We start from the raw sequence: 19,707 nt of genomic DNA on the forward strand, positions 1-19,707 counted from the left end.
GATTATTCCCATAGATTATTCAATTTTGCGATAAAAATCAGACACTTGGGCTTGTGACGATTAAAGCAAGGAGGCTATAACACAAAACTAACATTGCACACTTAAAATAAACCTTTAAAATAGTCTCAAAAATTAATTTAAATACAGAAAACAAAGCTATAAAAACTACAAAACTAAACAAGCTGACATTTTTATTTGAATAATGTATAATTAAACATCCATAGTTAAAAGTGTTTCGTCCAAGTAGGACTATAAAATGTCATTTTAGTCACCTCTTGGGTGCTTTGCGTCATTTTTCTGATAATATTGCAGAATAACATCAAGGGAAGTGGATCTTTGCCTTGAAGGAAGGGTCTCAGCTAGCTCATTCATAATGTGCCAGTGACTACTGACGCGCACATGAGCGTGTGTACACCGGACACGGGTCACTTCAGCGTTGGTGTCAGAGGTTAGCTAGCGCAGCTAGCGCTACAAGTCCCAGTCTGAGCACCGAAAGCGCAGTTGTATAAGACACCTCACCGCAGACACTTAAATCCTTTCAAAAGCCTTTGCAGCTACAGTCTGACGCAAAGCGACACTAGAGGAAGTGTTGTGTTTTGCCAAATGTTTCAAGGCATCCGTTTTTTACGAGACCTGACGTGACGCGGCGGTGGGGCTGGCTTTCCTCCACTCTGCCTGCATTGATAAACGGATATGATGATAAAACAGCGCTGAATGCAGCGGAGCAGCAACAACACTCAGCTCTGACCATGGCGGAAGAGGACGACGCTAAGATTCGGATTTTACAGAGTCTGCGGGGTAAAATATGTAAGTGCGACTGACTAGGTTGTCGTTGCGTCTCACGGGGGCAGTGAGGTTGGTAGACAAGCCGACCAGCGAGATGGTAGGAACCCAAAGGGGCGCGGCGTGCTATCAGCAGCCGACAGTGTGAAGGCAGAGACGGACACTAGAGCTCTGTTGCCTGCTGGTGTCTAACGTCAAGTTAGCCTAGCATGCTAGCAGAAGCTGCTGGCTTGTTATACATTGCTCCGGCTTAACCGCTGTCAGTTACTTTCTTTACAATAGTACAATAATTAACTTAAAAACGTTGCTTATTTTTGTTGAGCTCAGCTGCTACGTGAGCTCATTTAAGGTTGGCGACAAAGTACAGCAGGCTACTATCAACTACAGTCACTAAGCTAACCCATTCAGCTTTTAACGTTTGTCGATTGCAGGTGTTCTATTAAATGTAGCCCCTTCATTTTAAGACGTATAAACTGCAAGATTGTGGGACATATTGTAAATCTTTTGCCATAGTTCGTCTTATACTTTATTGATTATTATCAAAATACTGCCATATAGTATTTAAATACTGTCACATATCAAATTTGTAAAATTATTTCTGTATTTTCTTAAATGCAATAAATGACTGCATAAAACGTTCTAGAACACACAATAAAAAGTTTAGTAATGGTAAAAATAAGTATAGTTGTTGCATCTATTTTAAGTTGTATTTAATGTTGAGTTATTAAACTGAGCCTAGTCTCTACAAACTATTTTGTCACCCTGTGCACCATTATGGTTTGATCAAAAATAGAGTTCAGCTGTAGGGTCTTATCATTTGTCAGAATATTAACACACAAATAGGAAAGACAGCTATTTTAGAGGTTGTAGGATATATTTCAGCAAGCAATGCACAATCATTTATCTGGGCAGCACAAATATATCCCTATGTTAATGTGTGTAATCACAAAATACATGTTTAATTTTTGTCCAAGATGGATTTTGCTGCTTTGTCAAAAAATGTGAGACCCTTCTAATATTTTATGGTCCAAACTTAAACAGTTTGTCATTTAATAAACAAGGTATGTAGCAAATTTAATCATGCTTGTGAATTAGTTAACATGCCATGCCACTCCACCACATATTGATGTTTCAGGTTTTTTCTACTAGTATATTGGTCTCAGAAATAATGCAATTGGTTTTTAAACAGAAGGCAAATGCTGCAAATTTATAAATGTATCTGTAATGGAAATAACTTTTGACCAGAGATTATGTGCGATCTGAGCCTAAGAATATATAGCAGGGCTAGATTGGTCAAGTGGCTTGAACACGATTTATTTAGAGGGGAAAGGAATGCAAAAACTTTAAATGCACACAATAGGAAAGTAAATGTCAGTTTCACTACTATGAATTAATGAGAAAACGGTAAGCAGAACAAAATTGAGGAACTACAATGGCATGTAACTCACTTTGCCATCTTGCGAAACTCCATTCTTCCTCGTTCACATTTGGCCCTTTTTCTTTAAAGCATACATCGGTTAAGGTGGCACTTTCCGAAGTTGTGTTTTTAATTTGTCTTTAGAAGACCCGAGTAGTTGTGTGTATGTTTGCTCAGTTCAGACAGTAGGAAGTTAAATCATTCATTGTTTAGGTTTCTTTTCCTTTCATAGATTTATTTGGCTAAAATGTGTGTTTTTGTAGGGAAAAGTGACAACAGCAAGTTTTACGTGGTCTACATCCACTGGGCCATCTTGGTGTAAGTTTTGAGACGACCAGGCTGCTTTTCTAAAGTTAGCCATGCTTTATTATTATTAGTCTGCTAGCTGATCTTATCGATGGCTTTACTAAATGAGGTCCCTACCTGAGCTTAGCGAACCAATCTAAATTGGGTTAGACTAATTTAGACTCTGGCTGTCTCTTTAATCCATTAACCTAAAATGAACTAAGAAGCTGTATTAGAGCCGCGGTGCGGTCAACTCAAAGGCGACTCGTCAGGCGCTGATTTGGTGCTTTTATGTATTTGATCTGCTGCTCCCCCCCCCCACTCCTGGCGCATCATTTGTGTCTGCCTGCAAAGTAATGGAAGTGGCGTGTGTTACAAAGGTGTTTGCCATTTGTGAATCAGCGCTGTTCTGTCGCCATTGGTTATGCTGAGGAAGTCCATGTTTCATGTTTTCAACCACATATGAGCCTCAGCTCCACTTCAGCTACATCCGCTTTGCAGTTTGCCCCGACAACTGGCAGGAGCTCAAGTCCTCAAGTGAACAAAAAGGTGTCAAACATCAAAGTGTGTCGTTTCAAAGTGTTGTTGCTGTGGCTGATAGGATAGTGATAAGACTCTGGGTGTGCAGTCTGATTCAGTTCATTTATTTGATTTAGCTTTTGGAAAGAATAAGACTTGATTTTTTATTTTTCTACAGGTTGTCTGAGATAGGACTTTCTAATTGTTTAATTTAGCTGAAATAAGTTCAACAATTTCAAAATATGTAGATTATTATCTCAGAACTTTGTACAAATAAACCTACTAGAATGCTTGTTTAAAGGGAAAAATGCTACCTAAAGGTAACAGTATGGCTGGATATAATTAGTATAATACACATTTTTGTTTTTGGTACGATTTAGCTATTCAACTAGCAGGTTAACCACTTAGAGCACATTTTAGACCATGTTTCTTAGTGATGCATACAATACCAAAAACAAAACTATTCTATAAACTATGGGGATGTTTTAATATAAAGTTAGCCATTATTACCTTTCATTATAATATTTCTCTTATTGGCCCAAGTTAAAAAAAAGTCTTTTCTCGACATGTGGAAGTACAATGATGTTTGTATTGTTCAGCCAGGGAAATCTGGGGTTGCTTGGCTTTGGCATTATTATTTTGTAGTCCAGAAACTTAAACGTTTAGCAATCACTGCTCTACAATTTAAATAATGTGCTAAAGAAAATGTAGAGGCTTATTTTTTTACTTTAGAAATGTTGCTCTTATTTAGATATTTGTCAGAATATTAATGCTCGATTCCTCTTGATGTTGCAGGGGAAGCTAAGAACCTAGGTCCAGTTTCGGGTCCAAATCGACAAAAAGACCTCTGTACATTTTGCACCGTAAGTCTGGATCAGGAGGAAGTTTTCCGCACCAAAGTTTCAGACAAAAGCATCAGGTAAGCGCAACATCAGTTTACAAAGTATTTATAACAAACTGCACATCACATTGTCAAATGGCAAGCTTCATAAAAACAAATTAGATATTTTGACCTAATGCTAAGTGGTGGGTACTTAAGCCTAAAACAGAAACATGTCAACTGAAAAATATCGGAGATAAATGTCAGTTCACCACTAACGACCTTTATAAAATGTTATTGGCACATGATGATAAAACGCGTTGCGTGATAGAGCTGCGCATAGTGTATTACTGATTTTTGTCACAAACAAACTCGCTCCACAGCTCACTGATAACACGTAATACTGGTCAAACAATAAAAGAAAATCTAAACACCTGTTTGTTTTGAGTGAAAGCAAAGATTTCAGGTTCATTGTGTTTGTCATTTCTTCCACAAAGTCATTCTTTGAACTGGGTTGTGAATCTAGGTGTGTGGTAAACATGTGGGTCAGCCAAGGAAAAAGGTCGTAGGATTAGCTGCTCTTGGCTGCTAGCTGTCACTATTGGAAAAATATACCTCAATTGAAGATTTCTATTTTGGTTTTTCAGGTTGCTTGTTTTTAGTGTTAGCCATGTTTAGCGCATTAAATATAGAGTTTAATATTGTATTTTTATACATTTTTTATTTGGTTGGCCATTATTGTACAGTAAAATAAAAAAAAGAGACACATATATCACTATAGCTAATGAGATCAATCAAATGTAATGTTTCCAGAAAATATTCTAATATAAACCTTTAAACCTTCGCCAACACTTTAGTAACAATAAAGAGACAGTGTGTAGTTTTTACTGGACGTATTCATGAAAATGTTGCTGAAAATGTATTAAACGCTTCCCAGTTGTTGAAAAATATAGGCGTCTTCGTAACATATAACCATAAAAACCATTACATTACAAATGGTGGCGCTACAGAGTTAGCTTGCTGCAACCTTCCAGACTCACAGTTAGGGTGAGACTAATACTACTGGTGTGTGTGTGTGTGTGTGTGTGTGTGTGTGTGTGTGTGTGTGTGTGTGTGTGTGTGTGTGTGTGTGTGTGTGTGTGTGTGTGTGTGTGTGTGTGTGTGTGTGTGTGTGTGTGACTATGTCCCTCCTTTAGTTTTTTTGAAAAGAAAAAACTTGACTACCCAGGGCTGTACAGTGCGACACATGTTGCATGTTCAATGAAAAAAAACCTCAACAATTTTTTGACGTAGCACTTGTGCGACAACTCTTCAAGTTGTGTTCTCCAGAACTTTATTGAACAAAGTTCAGCAAAGGTAAGTTAGTTGTTTTTTGTGTAGAAGATGTGACAGGCAAAGCCACGGCATGCCACCATACCAAATAGTGGTTGTAGTCTATTGGGGTAACATGTTACCTTGTCAGTGTAGTTACTCTTATATTTTACTACAATTCCCACAATGCTTGCGTGTTCTTGCGAGTCTACTTGTATAAGGAAGTCATGGAGAGTATGCAGCTGCGGAGGCGTTCTAAGATGTGGCTTTGGCCGTAGATCCCAATCGGCTGATCTCTATGGAAAAACACGTGATCTGCAAATTGATCTACGTCATTCAGAGCCCATCAGTCATACCAGCTAATCACCTGTCTGCCGCGCCTACTTTGAAGCCCACACAGACCCTGAGTGCAGCATCACATCTCCCTCCCTTCCCTCACACTGTGCAGGCGGGGACAGTCAGAAGGCCGAGCAAATAACCTGTGAAATAGTTAGTTAGGGTGCTAGCATCAGCAGCCTTCCTCTGTGGTGGACGACACCTGGTTCGGCCCACTATGAGTCGCTACGGGTAATGAATAAATAAATAAAATTAAAATGATGATAATAAACATCAACACGCAAATTTGTGAGAATATTTTTTGCTCTGTTGAACTATTTAGTTTGAGAGTTTTACTGTTTAAAATCTGTTAGATTTTTGCTGACAACAGCTACATTTAGTTTCTGTTTTCCTTTTGACTGGATCGCTGCTGGCTCATTTAAAACGTAACGTTTTTGGACTCTGCCTTTCGAAAAGAATCTGAATTGATAGGAATCAAAATCAAAATGAGGAATCGGAACTGGATATGTTCTAATTCAAACGATGTCCAACCCTAGTTAATGGGTTTATGAACGACATTCTCTCGCTGTTCGAGAGCTGCAGATCTCTATGAAGCTAAAGCCTTAGCTAAAACACCCTGTTAACCATAGACTTTATAAAAAGTAGACCCTGCACATTTGGAAGTAGTGGTCAGTGCAACATCTACTCTTCAAATCTATGCTGCTGAGGACAGACCTCTGTAATGAACACATTTGACTAAATTAAAATGTTCTTTTTGAAATTACACAGACAAACATGTCTGAAGATATTTCTTGTTTTTGTGTTTTCATTGTATGCACTGCTAGTGTTTGTCAGTGTGTTGAAGTATTTATAAGAACTACTTTTGGTTTTTAGAGATTGTAACAGAATTGTTATGGTGGTGCTACAAGTTTTTGTTCTGTGCTACAAAACCTACAACTATGTAGCACCAGTGCTGTAAGCTAAAAACGTTTACGTACAGCCCTGCAAACCCCTGCTGGCTCACATATAATCTTTCCTTCAATTGTGATTGAGACAATTGACCATTTTGTGATCATTTCTCTGACATTCTTACATATTACTCCTTTAATTTTGGATTAAATTTAGGTTGTGTTCTAAATATATGGTAGGCATGTTAAGTGATTTTAATAAACCCCAGGCATGTTTGTTGCAATTTAAATGGTGCTAATATTACCATCTTACTGAGAGATCTTCACATTAGAAACACTAAATTCTCATTCCTTTTTAAAATTTGTGTCTGGAAAAAGTTGCTAATAGCTGTTTCACTACTGATTATGTACCATTTCTACTTGGTAAATGTGACATGATTTTAGACGGAAATGAGCTTAGCCAATAGTTTCATGGTCACGAGAAGTTCAGAAAAAGGTGTGGAAGGTTGGGAAACCATTCAGGTTTCTGTTTAGCCCCTTGCACCTTGTTGTAAACCCTGGCCCAACGTCTTAAGGTATTTCACAACAGCCCTTTTCCTTTTTGTGTTGCTCCCTTGTAGGTACTGTTCAAAATGATTTTACAGTCTCTGAGGAAGTGTGTCCTCCCACGCACTCCTCTGTCCTCTTGTGTGTCACACTCAACTACCGCATCTGCTGCTTAGCACATCTTTTAATAATCAACCATTTTCGGGACGCTCTTTTCTTGAATTTGCTTTCCGTAATGTCTGTGTAAAGGCTGTGTGGAAGCTCCAGCTGTGACTAATCCTGAGGATAAAGTAGGCATGTCAAAACAGCTGTGGTACCTGGTAGTTCTGTTTTAGAGGCTGGGATGACAACATAGAGTTTAATGAGTGTATATTTCAGTTTTTACAGAACAGGGGGTGTACTTACAAGTGCATATTTCTTTGTGATATTTGAGGAGGATGCGTGGGCGTACACACATGATGCGTTGGCCAACCCCAGTGTGGAAGTGTCAGGCAAGATATTTCACTGTTCAAATTGTATTGATTGCGGAGAGAAGCAGTATGAAATGTGGCGTTGGGTCAAACCTCCATTATTGGTGTGTCTGCTGATGAGGCCAGTTTCAGCTCTCACCTCAGTGTTTTCTGAAAGGACAAAATGTGTATCAAATACATGAAGCCATGGTAGCAGTGGGTGAAATGGTGATTCATCTACAGTGAAATCGTGATCTCAGTTTAAACATGGAGTTTAGATTTTCTTTTATTTATTTTTTTCATTTTAATTACTATTTAGTAACTACACTGTTTCTTTATGTATGAAAATATGAACAGCCAGAAGAGGTAAATTATGGCTTGCTATTAATAGTGATTGTGCTTTTTAATACATTTACTGGTAGGGATGGACCGACATGGATTTTTCTATTGCTGAAACCAGTGCTGATATAAAAAGGTCACGGTCAGTCGCTACTAGCCAGTGTGCACCGCTGTGTTTTTCTTTTTTTCCTTTGGCCAATATTCATGGCTGATATCTATACATTTTATGCCTTTTTTGCATTCTAAAATGTCACTAAAAACACCCATTTCCTCACCTTTGAACACTGAATTTAACCAACTCTTAATTTTATGCGCCGTATTAGTCAAACATTTAACCAAAGGTTAATCAAACAAATCATAACGTTGACCAATCATTAAATACAAAATGGGTAAATAAAATGAAATGTCCTTTGGCAGTAATGTTTTACAGCATTTATTAAGCATATTTTCTATGAATGTAAATTTACATGAAATGTTTTTTTTTTTTTACTAGCACAGAGGTGGCTGCGGAAGTGCCTGTTTTTAAATTGACCACTAAAGAGGTGTATCAGCCGATGCCAGTATTTAAAATATGGTAAATATCGGCGCAATATATCCAGGGCCGTTTCAAGGCATTTTGGGGGTCAAGGCAAAAATAGACCCCTACCAGGTATTTTAAGCTGAGGTGCCATTTGTTGTTATTTTTTATATTTGCTCTTGCGCTAAAGTCCACAAGTGAAGAGTTTACACTCTTATTGGATTGTTCAAGCTACCTCACAGAAGTGCTCTGTTTAACAGCATTGTTAAATGTTAAAATAAAGTTAAGCAATTAATTAAAGGGGCATTATGGAAGTTTGACAGCCAAAACATGTATAGAAATAATAAATTTCTTCTTCATACATTCTCCTGCAATGCCCTGGTCCTGTAGAATGAGCCCTGTCATTTTTACTGTGATTGCCTGTTTTTCTGTAAAATCACAGAAAAAGAGAGCTGCTCGGGTCGAGCAGGCTGCTTCATGCGCGTTCACGCTCAGGCATAGCCCGTAGCATTTGCTATCAGTAGCTTTAGCAGCAGAGAGTGAGGTAGTGCCAACTCAGCGACTTTGTCGCGGTTTCTAACGCCTAGTGATGAACCTAGCTACATTTCTGAGGACCCTTAGCTACATTCTTCTAGATATTTCCTGCAAATTAGCAACAAAATTGCCATTTTTGCTCCAAACCATTCTTTGCACGTTGTTTCAGTTGTCATCAAGGATATAAATGTTACAGATACAAAAGCCGCCACTGGCGCTTTGGCTCACCTAGTAATACGTAGGACTCTCGTGCAGAAGACCCGAGTTCGATTCTGGATGTGAACATAGTTATTTAGCATTTATTTTTTACATTAATGGTATATTTTTTTACAGTAAAATGCCCAAATTTTTATTTGAGACTCGCCGAACGGCACTGAATTCACTGATAAAAAAGATGTGGGTTCAACTTTCATTTTTGAACAAATTTTCAAGCAAGAGAAGGAAATGATCCAAGCATGCAGGAAGACTGACCCATCTTAAACCTTTGTCGGCTGTGCTGAAGAGAAAGGTCTCGTCTCTCGTCTCGTCTTCCTCCGCTTATCCGGGTCCGGGTCGCGGGGACAGCATCCCAACTAGGGAGCTCCAAGCCGTCCTCTCCCCGGCCTTGTCCACCAGCTCCTCCGGCAGGACCCCAAGGCGTTCCCGGACCAGATTGGAGATGTAACCTCTCCAACGTGTCCTGGGTCGACCTGGGGGCCTTCTGCCGGCAGGACATGCCCGAAACACCTCCCCGGGGAGGCGTCCAGGAGGCATCCTGACCAGATGCCCAAACCACCTCAACTGGCTCCTTTCGATCCGGAGGAGCAGCAGTTCTACTCCGAGTCCCTCCCGAATCTCCGAGCTCCTCACCCTATCTCTAAGGCTGAGCCCGGCCACCCTACGGAGGAAACTCATTTCGGCCGCTTGTATCCGCGATCTCGTTCTTTCGGTCATTACCCAAAGCTCATGACCATAGGTGAGGATTGGGACGTAGATCGACCGGTAAATCGAGAGCCTGGCTTTCTGGCTCAGCTCCCTCTTCCCCACGACAGATCGGCTCAGCGTCCGCATCACTGCAGACGCCGAACCAATCCGCCTGTCGATCTCCCGATCCCTCCTACCCTCACTCGTGAACAAGACCCCGAGATACTTAAACTCCTCCACTTGAGGTAGGACCTCTCCCCCGACCCGGAGGTGGCAAGCCACCCTTTTCCGGTCGAGAACCATGGTCTCAGATTTGGAGGTGCTGATCCTCATCCCAGCCGCTTCACATTCGGCCGCGAACCTACCCAGCAAGAGCTGAAGGTCAGAGCTGGATGAAGCTAGGAGGACCACATCATCCGCAAAAAGCAGAGACGAGATTCTCCTGCCACCAAACTCGACACACTCCACACCACGGCTGCGTCTAGAAATTCTGTCCATAAAAGTGATGAACAGAACCGGTGACAAAGGGCAGCCCTGGCGGAGTCCAACCCTCACTGGGAACAGGTTCGACTTACTACCGGCTATGCGGACCAAACTCACGCTCCTCTGGTAAAGGGACTGAATGGCCCTTAACAGAAAGCCACCCACCCCATACTCCTGGAGCGTCCCCCACAGGGTGCCCCTGGGGACACGGTCATAAGCCTTCTCCAAATCCACAAAGCACATGTGGATTGGTCGGGCAAACTCCCATGCCCCCTCCATCACCCTTGCAAGGGTATAGAGCTGGTCCACAGTTCCACGGCCAGGACGAAAACCACATTGCTCCTCCTCTATCTGGAGGAGAAGAGAAAGGTACAGAACCAAATTATTTAATTAATTAGCTGTGCATTCTCCTGTCCTCTGTCCCCCCCCCACCCCACACACACACACACGGGACTGTCTCAGCTGTTATTTTCATTAAGGAGTGCGCACGTACAGCATGCGCGCCTTGTGCACGAGACTACTATTGAAGCTGCCGTTACGCTTTTGGCCTGAGGGGGCAATCGCAAGCATAAAAATTCAAAACTCCGTAAAGTCCCTTTAAATAACAATTAAGGAACATCTTGGATCCATTTCTTCACTTTGTTTATTCTTTTTTTATGTTTTGGAAGTTTTGGATCGGGACTCTGTATCGGCAGATTCTCAAAATCAAATGTCGTGGACTCGAGGGCAAAAAACCCTGATGGGGACATCTCTAAAGATATCGTTAACATGACTTTCCCTCTTCAATAAATGCAAACCATCAAAGACGAGATGATTAGGCTTAGTGTGTCGCGTCTAAAACAGTCCTGACAGCTCTTAATTTTTCTGTCCCTAGAACATTTCTTTTATTTATTTCTGTTTATTTGATATTGCCGTTTAATTTAGTTTTTATTACCTTGAATTAATTTAGTTTTTGTTACCTTGAACAAAGAAACATCCAAACAGCTACTTTACTTTAATTTAAAATAAAGATTCAGGTGTTTCTTTTTGACCCAACTAAAAGTTTATAAAACGTAGGGTTACATTATGTAAACCCCGGTTCTTTGATAACAGAGTGAGGTGTTTCACTATGGGAATCGCCCTGGCGTGACTAACTACGGAATCTCCAATGACATCACGTCTGTCCCTGACAGACTGGTTGCGCCGTGCCCAGGCTTCGCCCACCCAGTATATACACGGCCAACCAACCCCTCCTACTCATTCAGACGATTTCTTACCGTCAACACAAGAAGGGCATTGATGGTGACACACCTCACTCTGTTATCAAAGAACCGGGCTTTACATAACGTAACCCTAAGTTCTTTTTCTAACTTTGTTCGGTGTTTCACTTTGGGAGATATGGCCCACTCCCGGATTGCATGTCCATCCCAACGCGAGCTGTAGCAAAATTCTGCTTAACCACTAAGCAGATGCTGTGCATCCTGCCTCCAGCACTGAATGCGCCAGTGAAGGTTGAGACACATCCAGCCTGTAAAACCGCACAAAAGTTAGTGGCATGGCCCAGCTAGCTGCTGCACAAATATCCTGGACTGACACCCCACGAAACAGGGCCCAAGATGTGGCCATGCTCCTTGTAGAATGAGCCCTCACCCCCAGAGGGGGTTCAGCACCCTTGCACCTATATGAAAGGCTGATTGCTTCTACAATCCAGTGTGCCAGTCTCTGGCGAGACATAGGTTTGCCTTTATGGGCCGTGGCCCAAGAAACAAACAACTGGTCTGATTTTCTGAGACCAGCAGTCCTGTCCATATAAGCCCTCAAAGCTCGAACAGGGCAGAGACAATTAAGCTTCTGCTCTTCTGCTGAGGAAAAAGGAGGTGAGTGAAAAGCCAGCAGCTCCACAGGGGAGCAGCTATAAGACGACTCCATTACTTTAGGCACAAAAGCTGGATTGGGCAGCAGACACACCTTAGTGTAGCCAGGGGCCCACCGTAAACAAGAGGGACTGACTGACCATGCCTTAAGGTCACTCACTCTCTTTGCTGTAGTTAAAGCTAAGAGCAGTGCAGTTTTTAAAGAGAGAAATTTCAATCTAGCCCCATCTACCGGTTCAAAAGGATGATTACATAGGGCCTCCAGAACAAGAGAGAGGTCCCACAGTGGTACCAGTGGCCTAAAGACTGGTAGCTTACGGCAAGCACCCTTCACGAAGCGACTCACTAATGGGTGTTGGTGTTGCCCCACTGGTTTGTCACCAAACCCCACATGGCATGCAGAAATTGCAGCCAGATAAACTTTGATAGTGGAGAAAGCTTTACCCTTGTCTATCAGACTGCAAAAAACAGAGTACATCCACCACCGAACACTGAAATGGGATAACATGTTTTTCTTCACACCACACCTCAAAAAACCCTCCATTTGCAGCTGTAATGAGAGCGAGTTGAGGGGGCCCTAGCGTTTTGAATGGTGTCAGTGACACTTGGGGGCAGGCCTGCCATGCTCAAATTCCACCTCTCACGGGCCAGGCCCACAGAGACAAGCGGTCTGGGTGAGGGTGATAAATCTCTCCCCTGGCTTGGGACAGGAGATCCCTGCGGACAGGCAGGGGCCAGGGTTTGTCCCAAAGCAGCTGGAGTATTTATGCCACCCACGGCTTGGATGGCCACAATGGAGCCACCAAGATCAAAGGCAGGCCCTGTTCCCTTACTCTTATTAGAATGGAGGAAATCAGACTGAGAGGAGGAAACGCGTACAGCAGCGCACTCGGCCACTGGTGAGCCAATGCGTCGACTCCCAGAGGCGCATCCGCGTCTGTCAGGGATAAGAAGAGTGGGCAGTGGGTGCTTTCCCAGGAGGCGAAGAGATCTACGGTAGCCTGACCGAACCTCTGCCATATTTGGTGCACCACCTGGGGGTGGAGTTTCCATTCTCCGTACAGATGGTTTCCTCTGGACAGAAGGTCTGCCCCTCTGTTCAAGCTGCCCGCCACATGTGTTGTGCAGACTGAGAGGAGTCTGGAGCTGCACCACACAATTATTTCCTTGGCTAGTGAGTGCAGCTGTAGGGAGCGTGTCCCGCACTGACGGTTGATATAAGCTACCACTGTGGTGTTGTCCGTCTTCACTAAGACGTGACGGTCCCTTAAGTAGGGCAGGAAGTCCTTTAAAGCTAGAGACACTGCCAGGATTTCCAGCACATTTATGTGAACCTCTTTCAAACTGCGTGACTAAACGCTATTCACTGCTCTCACCATCAAGGTGGCCCCCCAACCTGTAAGGGATGCGTCCATTGTCATGGTAACTCTGGACACCACCGCCCCCAGCAGAACCCCAGTTGTGAGAACTTTTCGGTCTCTCCAAGGCTGGAGAGCCGACATGCACGCCGGAGTTATTTTCACTCTGCGGTGGAGATGACAGCGGGAGCACAGTCTTAACGACCTCATCCACCGCTGAACATCTCTCATCATAAGAAGCCCCAGTCATACCACAGAAATCATTGATGCCATGAGGCCAAGAAGGCACAGGCAAAGTCTGTACAACGCACGGATTCCTAACTGAAAACGTGCGACACATTGTGTGAAGGAAGCGATCCTTTCTTCTGACAGCGAAATGCGATAGAGAGAGAGTATCTGAAGACCCAGATATTCTGTGCATTGTCTGGGGAATTAACTGCTCTTTGTCCAGTTTGTTTTGAACCCCAGGTCGGTCAGATGGTTCAACACCACCAGCACCACCTCCCGGTAGGGAGCGCAAATCAGATAATCGTCTATGTAAGAGAAAATTCTGATCCTGCGAGTCCTCAGTGAGGACAGCGCTGCCTCCACACACTTGGTGAACACCCTCGGTGCTAATGACAGCCCGAACGGGATGTTTGAAACTCTCAGGCTGTGCCCCGATAGACAAACCTGAGAAATTTCCTGTGTGGAGGATAAATCGAGATGTGAAAATAGGCATCCGTGAGATCGATCTTGGCAAACCAATCTCCTGGGCGGATGGAACGGCAGAGAGTTTTGTGAGTCAACATTCTGAAAGTGTACTTGCGTAAGTGTTTGTTTAACACACGCAGGTTGAGAATGGGACAGAGGGATTTCCCGTCCTTCTTTGGAATGAGGAAGTAGCGCAAATAAAAACCCTGGTGGGCCTCGTCGCTCGGCACCATCCTGATCGCTGACTCACTAATACTACTACGTCAATGACAACCGAGTAGCCGTAGGAGCAGCTCACCGTGACGCGTTGACTGTTCCTAGTGAAGTGTGACAAGTGACTTAGAAGCACTTACTCAGCTCAAATCCAGACTGCGTTGGGACTGCGTTCGGCGACGTATCCTGACGGTATGCCTGGGAACAGTTGAGCAGCTAACCAAAGATAGCCTGAAAATCGCTGAGGGAGCAAAGTGTAGTTTCTCACGGGAAGAAAGCGAGAATGAGTAGGAGGGGTTGGTTGGCCGTGTATATACTGGGTGGGCAGAGCCTGGGCATGGTGCAACCAGTCTGTCAGGGACAGACGTGATGTCATTGGAGCTTCCGTAGTTGGTCACGCCAGAGCGATTCCCATAGTGAAACACCAAACGAAGTTAGAAAAAGAACTAAATACTGTTGTCTGTGAAGGTTCTCAGTCATCCAGGTCATTGTAGTCTAAGGAGCTTTGAAAGAAAAGCGTCTGGACTTCTTTGAGTTGAGTTTCTCCAAACACAACATACTAGCGTACTTCAGACCCAGCAACACACTCAGACAGAAACTGGTTCACCCAAAAGACAAAACTCCTAAACACAAACTGAACAATGTGGTGTATGCTGTACAGTGCAGCAAGAAATGCCCAGACCTCTACTTCGGGGAAACCAAACGGCCACTTCACAAGCGCATGGCACAACATAGAAGAGCCACCTCCACGGGACAGGACTCAGCAGTTCATTTGCATCTTAAGGACAAAGGTCACTCTTTCAAGGATGCCAACGTTCACATTTTGGACAGAGAGGACAGATGGTTTGAAAGAGGAGTAAAGGAAGCCATTTATGTCCACTGTGAGCAACCATCTTTGAACAGAGGCGGTGGTTTACGACACCAACTGTCTGCCATCTGTAATCCAGTTTTGAGATCCCTTCCCAGATGCCTCAACACCCACGCATATCCTGGGCCATCTGACCTCAGGAATTCACATGATAGGGTGGGGCCAGGCTTCACAATGAGCTCACCCGAAACTCTGGCTGAATATGACCCACACCTACCCTCACACCTTGGCTCATGTGTTTATGTAGAAGATCATCAGGGGGTCTTTTGTTCCCTCTTCGGGGGGAAACTCCCACTGGGTTTGAATCTGGGACTGTCCACCATTTGACCTTAGAACTGAAGAAGCCTCTCGGATGAGAGGTGAAACGTCTTCAAGCAACTCAAAGAAGTCCAGACGCTTTTCTTTCAAAGCTCCTTAGACAACTAAATACTGTTGACTCTGCGACTGGGAAACATCTGCTTGTACCACATACATCTAGGTGGTTTCTGACTCGTGATATTTTTGTTGTTTATGGTTGATTGGATCACATTTTTATTTATAGTCATATTTGGCAGACTAGTACATTTTTTTTCTTATACTGAGGACATCTAGCTTTATGCGGTTAAATGAAATGCTGTTCATATTTGGAGCTTGCATGTTTTAACTTTACTTTTTCTGGTCCCAGTAGTCTTTTTAAACAGGCTTTAGCTAGGAATGAATTAATCCCAAATGCAGGAACAGAATATAAATGGTCTCATTTATCATTTTAACATATTTGTAAAAAATAAATAAATAAATATAATACAATGGTAGCCCATCTGAAAAGTTTTGATTTTAGCTGAATTTTTTTAAATCCTGCAAAAAGTACATAATACTGAATACAGAAAGGAGCTGAATGGTTTTGAGGTGATTAGATGACTAAAGTGACATATTTAAGTCTCAACATTCTGAGAACACAACCCTGATGAGTCATAAGGGCACCCTGTGAAGTCCACCTTCTGCTCAGACATCTCTTTTCAGCACATCAAAATATGCTGACTTTGTGCTAGTAATGAGACATCGCTGTTATAATGAACCGTGCTCAAAATGATTAAAAATGTCTCCTGATATACTGAAATGAAACTTTGGTTTTCTCCAGAAATAATTAGTTTTTGTTTTTTTGAGATTGTTTTTTTTTTTTCAGTGAATCATGTTCTAAAACACAACAAAGTGTGTCTATAAATACAGATGCATAAACATGAATAATGTGGTTATTCATTATTTAAGCATGTAAACATTCAAACAGCTGATCGTAAATATTTCTGTTTCCAGCCCTTTCTATGGAGAGGATTTCTACTTTGAGATCCCGCGCCCTTTTCAGTGTTTATCCTTCTACGTTTGTACCAAGGGCGTTTTTCAGAGGGACCTGCCTGTTGGTAAGTCACATTCAGATGATGTAGACAAGAAAAGTGGAAGTGTTTTGGCTCACTGTCTTGGATTTTTATAGTTTGTTTTTGTCCCTTTTCAGGCAAGGTGTCAATTCGAAAGGATGATCTGGGTAAATACAACGGAAAGGAGAACTGGTTCAGCCTCCAGCCGGTTGATCCCAACTCAGAGGTTCAGGTAATTTCTAAGAACAAACAGCATCACAAAAGGTGACTCATTTCTAAACTTGGCACCTTAGTATCTCATCCCAAATGTAGGCCAAAGCTTTATTTTTGCTTTTAGATCAATTTTACATCCATTAAATTGATGAAAATACTACATGTACACTAATTACAGTATTTTTGAGTTTTACTGAATTTATAGACTAAACAGTGTTTATATTTAAGGTTGTTTGATATTATTATCAGATGGCGTTGGCATGATCTTTTGGAAATGATCTATATTGGTTTTTACTTTTCCAATGACACAAATTTTTATTACCATGCTCATAATATACATTGTCTGTTTTTAAGATATTTTTGTTTATTTTGCTACAACTGGCCTAACTTTAATTGAAGTAGTTGTCATAGTTTGCAAAGATGATGTTTAAAGTTTACGTACGAATGATAGGAGATATGATGTTAGTTACCTAAAGTAGTTTGTTGTTTCTTTTATGAATGGGTCTCACATTTAATGATATTTCTTTATTTTGGTGTCAGAAATGAAGAGAGAGTATTTTGGTATATCTATTTATAGTGAATAAGCCACCAGTTGACTCTTTCATTTTTTACTTTGCTGTTGTGACTCCACAAGGTAAGGCAACCCAAGCATTAATGTGTCTGTGTTATTAAGTACTTGGATGCTTTTTAAATTTGCTTTTCCCTGAATCAGACTTGATCAGAGAGCTGGGCAACCATGTTGGTGAGGACAGTCAGTAACTTCATTTATAAACTGATTTTCAGAGGAACCCAGTAGATCACTTAATGGAGTCAGTCATAAAGCAGCAAACCGTCTCTCTTAAACCTGCACTCCTTTTTTACAAACATGAGAAACCCATGGCTTAATCTTTGCTGCAGCATCTCAGATGCAGCTGTGGTTTTGTGTTACAAAATTCCTGGACTCATAACAAGCTGAATGACAGAGTGTTTTCAGCTGGCTAATTAACATTTTCATTTAGGTGCAAGAAACACTCATGATCAGATCAATCATCTTTTATTATAGCACTTAAAGAGCTTTCACTTCTATAGGTAAAGTTTTACAGACTGCTCCTAACACTCATGGGTTAGAATGCAGGTGTGTTTCCACTACCGGAGCTTCAGGGTAAATTTGCAGGAACTTCCTGATATGCGCGTGTCTCCACTTAACCGAACGGACATTTTCTGGGCCATTTTCTGGAACTTCCTGAGTACCTGGTCAGGGGTAGGTACTCCAAATGGCCTGAACGGAACATTTGGTTAACTCACCCTGAATGGTTTTAACTCAGTAGGAAATGGCATCAGCAGACGCTGTTCAAAACAACCAGCAGTAGTAAAACTACTGAAACTAAGAGTTGTATGTGAAACTGAATGGAAGCAAAAGGAAAATAAGCACCGATCGCACTGCTTTAAAATTGCCCTTACTAAACTCCCAACACCGAAAAACACTGGGAAATTCCCCCACAACAACGTAATTCACGGGGCTTTGTTGTCTCACAGAGCACCATAAAAAATGGAGCTTCTGCTCATTGAATGCCACATTTTACATCACGCAGCTGCCCTCATCCTCTGAATGCATTAAATTATGATATACTTCAACAGATTAAAGCAGATTCAAACTTGTGTTTCATTGCTGAGCCATATTGTGGCTTATTATTGAATTTGTACAACAAGCTGAAACAGTTGAGGGAAATTTATTGAAACCAAATCACAGGAGATGTTCAGAAAGTGTGGAAGTCTCTATGTTCATCATGTGTTACTAAACGTACCACATCTCAGGTCATTTGTGTTAATGAACTATTAACGCAGATAGGACATAATTAATGCCCAGAAACTGAGGATGGTTTGAGCTCGGCATCAGACTCCTTAAACCCAAAGCAGGTACAACCGGTGTTATCCCATCTTCTTTACAAGCACGTCTCCATCCACCTGCTGCAGCAACAGCCGTTGCAACATGTTGCATATAATTTGTCAGTAAAGATCTCCAGAATTTATTCTAAATAAAAAGTTTTGTGGTTTTGTGTTGCCAGTTTGTCTATCGGCCTCAACTTGTTGCTGTTGGATTTCAAACTTTGGAAAGGTGAAATGGTCTTGAGTCTGAAAATGGTTGAGTGCCTTCTCCAGGTCAGGGATGAGGTACTGCCCCAAGTGGGAGGACTTTAAATATCTCAGGGTCTGGTTCATGAGTGAGGGAAGGATAGAGCGTGAGATCGATAGGCAGATTGGTGCAGTGTCTGCAGTAATGTGGGCGTTGTACCGGTCTGTTGTGGTGAAGAGAGAGCTGAGCTGGAAGGCAAAGTTCTTGATATTCCGGTCAATCTACGTTCCTATCTTCATCTATAGTCATGAGCTTTGGGTAGTGACCGAAAGAATGAGATCATGGATACCAGCGACTGAAATGAGTTTTCTCCGTAGAGTGGCTGGACTCTCCCTTAGAGATAGGGTGAGAAGCTCAGTCATCTGGGAGGGGCTCGGAGTAGACCCGCTGCTCCTCCGCATTGAGAGGAGCCAGTTGAGGTGGCTCAAGCATCTGGTCAGGATGCCTCCTGGACATCCTGGAAGTCTGGGCCTCTCTCCTTAGGCTGCTGGCCCCACGACCCGACAGAGTCAGAGCATAGCCTAGTGAGGAATGCAGAGTGAGATCCTTCTCTGATGATCTTACTCTGTTCTGTTTTTGGAGCCACATATCATTTTCTAGATTTAGTTTTTAGCTCCTTTTAGTTTAGATGTTTAAACATTGGTTCCGCACTCATTTAGAGTTCTCAAATCATGTAGAATTAAAAAGAAACTTGTGATCTGACGGAATCAGAAGCAGCTTTGTCACAGACGTGGTGTCTGTAACACTGACCCGACCCCCCACCCCACCCCCCTCCGCCAACATAGATGAGTCAAAAGAAGTGACGATGGTCATGAGGCTAGAGAGAAGGCCCCACAGGCCAGTCTTGGAGAGTGTGAGCAGGACTCCCCTGGTCCCTCAATGCCACATGCTGGGTAGGAAGGCTTTGAGGAACTTTTG

The 19,707-nt window shown here is 42.4% G+C and overlaps 1 protein-coding gene across 1 annotated transcript in view; it reads left to right on the top strand.

Moving 5' to 3' along the window:
- The first annotated feature begins 523 nt into the window (after positions 1-523).
- rasa2 (RAS p21 protein activator 2) overlaps positions 524-19,707 on the top strand; it is a 40,289-nt gene continuing 21,105 nt past the window's right edge. The window contains exons 1-4 of the mRNA XM_015951761.3: positions 524-807; positions 3,800-3,923; positions 16,405-16,508; positions 16,601-16,695. Coding sequence (XP_015807247.1) covers positions 750-807; positions 3,800-3,923; positions 16,405-16,508; positions 16,601-16,695 — 381 coding nt within the window. The 5' untranslated portion in view covers positions 524-749. The remainder of the gene's footprint in view (positions 808-3,799; positions 3,924-16,404; positions 16,509-16,600; positions 16,696-19,707) is intronic.

This window comes from Nothobranchius furzeri, chromosome 13 (genome assembly GCF_043380555.1).
Source record: "Nothobranchius furzeri strain GRZ-AD chromosome 13, NfurGRZ-RIMD1, whole genome shotgun sequence".
Classification (NCBI taxonomy): Eukaryota; Metazoa; Chordata; class Actinopteri; order Cyprinodontiformes; family Nothobranchiidae; genus Nothobranchius; species Nothobranchius furzeri.